This window comes from Colobus angolensis, unplaced genomic scaffold (genome assembly GCF_000951035.1).
Source record: "Colobus angolensis palliatus isolate OR3802 unplaced genomic scaffold, Cang.pa_1.0 Scaffold29, whole genome shotgun sequence".
Classification (NCBI taxonomy): Eukaryota; Metazoa; Chordata; class Mammalia; order Primates; family Cercopithecidae; genus Colobus; species Colobus angolensis.
This window is the reverse complement of record NW_012116154.1, coordinates 3,900,023-3,904,994: the sequence shown is the minus strand read 5'-3', so window position 1 is coordinate 3,904,994 and position 4,972 is coordinate 3,900,023. Positions and strand designations below refer to the sequence as shown.

The 4,972-nt window shown below is 38.2% G+C and overlaps 1 protein-coding gene across 4 annotated transcripts in view; it reads left to right on the top strand.

The window, feature by feature from the left end:
- LIAS (lipoic acid synthetase) overlaps positions 1-4,972 on the top strand; it is a 25,160-nt gene that overhangs the window by 15,038 nt on the left and 5,150 nt on the right. For 2 of the 4 annotated variants that reach the window (XM_011949094.1, XM_011949093.1), the window contains 3 exons: positions 1,257-1,402; positions 2,459-2,529; positions 4,001-4,112. In XM_011949094.1, coding sequence (XP_011804484.1) covers positions 1,257-1,402; positions 2,459-2,529; positions 4,001-4,112 — 329 coding nt within the window. Of the gene's footprint in view, positions 1-1,256; positions 1,403-2,458; positions 2,530-3,514; positions 3,520-4,000; positions 4,113-4,972 lie in introns of those variants that run through there. The other 2 variants (XM_011949095.1, XM_011949096.1) reach the window with 2 other exon arrangements.

Below are 4,972 nucleotides of genomic sequence, written 5' to 3'. Positions count from 1 at the left end.
AAAACTAGCCGGGCGAGGTGGCGGGCGCCTGTAGTCCCAGCTACTCGGGAGGCTGAGGCAGGAGAATGGCGTAAACCCGGAAGGCGGAGCTTGCAGTGAGCTGTGATTGGGCCACTGCACTCCAGCCTGGGCGACAGAGCGAGACTCTGTCTCAAAAAAAAAAGAAAAACTCATATCATTCAGATGTACTTTTTTAAAAAAGTAGACACTATGCTTTCTTACTCCTAATAATTTCAGTAATTAAGAGTAATTATTGGCAAGTAACACTGATGTAAAAAGTAAGGATTATTATCCACATCCATTCAAATTTTAGAAAAATGAACATTTTAGGCTTCAGGCAAGATTAATATCATTTTTTCTTTAATTTAGCATTCAGCAGTGATTTTATTAGCTTCTACATATGATCTGTATCATAGAACCTGAAATAAGTTAAAGTAAACAATAACCATCATTTTCACTAAATCATAAACAATAGAGACCATAACTTAATTTCAGTGGAGAAATTCTGTTAAGAAGTAATTTCTATATTGTCAGTTTCAGTTATTTTTAAATTGATAAATTTGTTTCTTTCCTGTTAACTAGTGTCTGATGAAAAACAATTACAGAAAATAAAGCTGCATTAGAATTGAAATGAAATCCGGTTTAACATCAGAAGCTTTCTGGCCTTTTGGCTTAAATGATAAGTCATTTAAGCCACGGTACACAGCCTGTTGCAACCTTGTCATGATACCACCACCAGTGGGTGCCAGTTTCCCTGGTTTCACTTAAGAAACATGATCCTTTCCAGTGAAAATTCCAGAATCATGCATTTCTTTACCTAAGAGGTGGCAGTGTTGTGTACTTACCAGCAGAGGGCAGCTTAGTCTTCAGAAAAGAAATGAACGTGAAAGTTTCAACCCTCTGACGTGGGTTCAGCTTGTTTTTTTCTTTGTTCAGCATAGAGACTCTCTTACTTCTGCTTTTTTTTCCTTTCTCTCTTAATTTTTCGCTTCAGAATTCTGGTTTCTCAATGCATAAACTGAAGTAATTTCTTCCATTGTACTTTTCTCTGCCCCAGGCTTAAGGCAGAGCTAGGGAGCCCAGTGAGGCCTTTTCTTTCCTAAATTAACAGGCATTTGTGCATAAATGCTACCTTTCAACTATGTGGTTTAAGATAATGTGCAGAATGTACTTCTCTGGTCTTTCAGGTTGCTTGCGTAACTATGTACTTGGTTGAACTTGTAATTCTTGCTGACAACAGTCCTGCTGTTTTCCAGTAAGGTTCGTGATCCTCGGGCCAATTTTGATCAGTCCCTGCGTGTACTGAAACATGCCAAGAAGGTTCAGCCTGATGTTATTTCTAAAACATCTATAATGTTGGGTTTAGGCGAGAATGATGAGCAAGTGTATGCAACAATGAAAGGTAAAGAAATTGAAAAATGAAAAAATCTTTCCCATCTAATTTGAGTAATAGCAGAAACTCACTCACTTTGAAGGCCCTTCTAAGAACAAAGTATATGATTATAAATAGCAGCATTAAAAGAAAACTAACTTGCACATTCACCCCCAAATCTAAAATACAAGTTAAAAAAGAAAATAAAGCAAAGGAAATAAATGTTCTTGGGATTTCATGGAGTGACATGCATGAAGCTCAGGATACGAAATTTATATCCCATTTTATTCTCCATCCTTGCATCCACTGATAGCATGATTTCATTCACTTTTCTCATTCTATCATTGGACACTTTTGGAGAGCCAGCCAGGTACCAGGCACTGACAGTTCATAGATCAATGAGACTAATCCAAGCCTCTGAGAAAGAGCTTACTTGTAGCATTGTCACATAACATGGTGTGCTTCGGACTTTGCTGAACCTTAGTCCCATAAGTCCATTTGCTTTGTGATTCTTGGACTTTTTAAACTTTGGGAGTAAAAGTTTTAATTTTAGCAGAGGATCCTTAGATTGCTTGTAGTTATTTAGTGGTTCAAAGAGTAGTAAGTTCATATAGTAAGAGCTGCTGTTTACCAAATTGCACGCAGTTTATTAGAAAGGTTCTGATATGTCACAGTTTAAACCACAGCCCCCATAGCATATCTTGTGCATTGAGTAAAAACCTAATGCAACATATTTGCTCTATAATATAGATGCATTCAGGTTTTTGCATATACTATTTCCCATACCTTTTCTGCCAAACAGACTCCTACTCTAAAACACCCTCCACTACTATTTTAACATTTATTCTGTACTATTAGAAGTATTTACCCTTGTATCTATAAGCCCTACATGACTGTCTTAATTATTACTGTTTTCAGTCCTTACCACATAATACTTTTGAATGAATAGGTGTTATCTTATTCCCCAACATGAGGATTATGGACTGTCATAAAGTTCACACCTTTTTTAAATATTCCTCAGGAAAATTATGGTTAGGTCTACAATTAAAGTATTTGCTAATGTAATTTGTGCTTTTCTTCCTACAGCACTTCGTGAGGCAGATGTAGACTGCTTGACTTTAGGACAATATATGCAGCCAACAAGGCGTCATCTTAAGGTACACGTATCTTGATTTGCTTTTTTTTTTTAAGACGGAGTTTTGCTCTTGTCGCCCAAGCTGGAGTGTAGTGGCACAATCACGGCTCACTGTAATCTCTGCCTCCTGGGTTCAGGTGATTCTCCTGCCTCACCCTCCTGAGTAGCTGGGACTATAGACGGGTGCCACTACATCTGGCTAAATTGTATCTGTAGATATAGATATAGATATTTTTGTTGTTGTTGTTTGACACAGAGTCTCGCTCTGTCACCCAGACTAGAGTGCGGTGGTGCAATCTCAGCTCACTGCAACCTCCACCTCCCAGGTTCAAACAATTTTCATGACTCAGCCTCTTGAGTAGCTGGGATTACAGGCATGAACTACCACACCCAACTAATTTTTTTATATTTTTAGAGACGGAATTTTGGCATATTGCCCAGGCTGGTCTTGAACTCCTGAGCTCAGGCAATGCACCCACCTTGGCCTCCCAAAGCACTAGGATTACAGGTGTGAGCCACCACACCTGGTCAATTTTTTAATATTTTTAATGGAGACGGGGTTTCACCATTTTGGCCATGCTAGTCTTGAACTCCTGACCTTAGGTGATCCGCCCGCCTCAGCCTTCCAAAGTGCTGGGATTACAGGTGTAAGCCACTGTGCCCAGCCCATGTATAGCTTTTGACTCCCAAAAAATCATAACTACTAATAGCCTTCTGTTAACTGGAAGCCTTACCAATAACAACAGTCAACTAACACACATTTTATATGTTACATAAGTGGGCCTGTGCAGTTACCATGTTGTTCAAGGGTCAGCTATACTAGTAAGTCCCAGTTTTATTATCTACATAAATCAGCTACATTGGCACATATTTGCTGCCTCCTCCATTTTCTCCACAAATTTCACAACTCAAGTGAACCTAGAGAAAAAGAATTTAAAAGTTGGGAAATGGCACTCATTTACACTTGGTTATTGTGTAATTTGTTTTTTGTTACGTTAGAGCCAGAGGCGAAGTAAGAATGGGAAACCATTGTTTCTGTTTCTATCATGGACGTTTATCCATTCATTCAAGAAGCTTGTGTTGAGCAGTGACCATGTGCCAGTCACAGTGCTAAGCAGAAGATACGAATTGAGTAAGACAGTCTTGTCCTCAAGAATCAGATAGGCATGAGTAATTCTTGAATTTACCTGTTAATGAAGGAAAAATATAGATAAATAATCTCTATAGATAATCTCTTCTTTTTCTGTCCTTTGGAATAGCCAATGTAGCACAAAATTGATATGCTTCCCTGCCTCTATAATTCCCTGTATTTACATCCCAGTAGAGTGGCCAACAAGTAACCAGTAAACAGGGAGGAGGGAGAGGACAAAAGCCTGGGGGTGGAGGCAAGATAAATTATGCAGTGAAGAGCATTCTGCATAAATGGGTATAGACTTTCTGCAGAATCAAAGAGGAATTCTAAAATCTGATCAGAAGTAATTATTTAAATCTAGGTTGAAGAATATATTACTCCTGAAAAATTCCAATACTGGGAAAAAGTAGGAAATGATCTTGGATTTCATTATACTGCAAGTGGCCCTTTGGTGCGTTCTTCATATAAAGCAGGTAAGTTAGATTGCAGGGCATGGTTTTATTTAGGCCATTAACTTTCCACATTAAGTTCTACCACCAATCACTAAAACTCTTGACAAATTGTAATACCTTTGGTGGTCTTGGTAGAGGGTGTAGTTTTTTTTCCTGGAACATGCTTAGGAGCTTTGCTCCATGGGGATCATGTTAAGGAAAAGTTTCTCTTAATCCTTTGTTTCTTAAACAAATTCAGCCCCCTGCTTTGTAACTCAGCTACTATAGTAAAAGCAGAAACAATTAGTTTATTGATTTATTCTATGTGTAGATTTCAGTAGTAGATTATTCAGAAATGACAGAGCATGTCAAGCATCTAATAGGGTTTTCTGAGAAATACATATTTATTTGGAAATGATGCCAGCTGCATCTCCAGACTACCAATTTCAATCAATTTAAGCACTGAAAAGTATCTGATAGCATTGCTTGCGTCATTACATTTCTTTGTATTTTTCCCCCAGAGGCAACAGAAAAATATCCATAAGATTATTTTTCTCCATAGAAACGTTTAGTGGTTTTACTAGCTACAGTGCAGGTTTTTTTTACCTTTGGAATTTCAGCTCTTATTTTAATCAATAGCTTGAATTGATTTATGAAAATAAAATCAGTTTCCAAGGGATAAAAAGTCACGTGATAATGATTGTCAGAGGATCCATAGAACATATCTGAAACTGAATTTAATCTAGAAAGTGTTTATGATGTCCCTGTCAGTTGGACTTAACAATTACAATTATTAAGAATAAATAGGCTGGCCGGGTGCGGTGGCTCACGCCTGTAATCCCAGCACTTTGGGAGGCGGGGGGATCACGAGGTCAGGAGATCGAGACCATCCTGGCTAACAT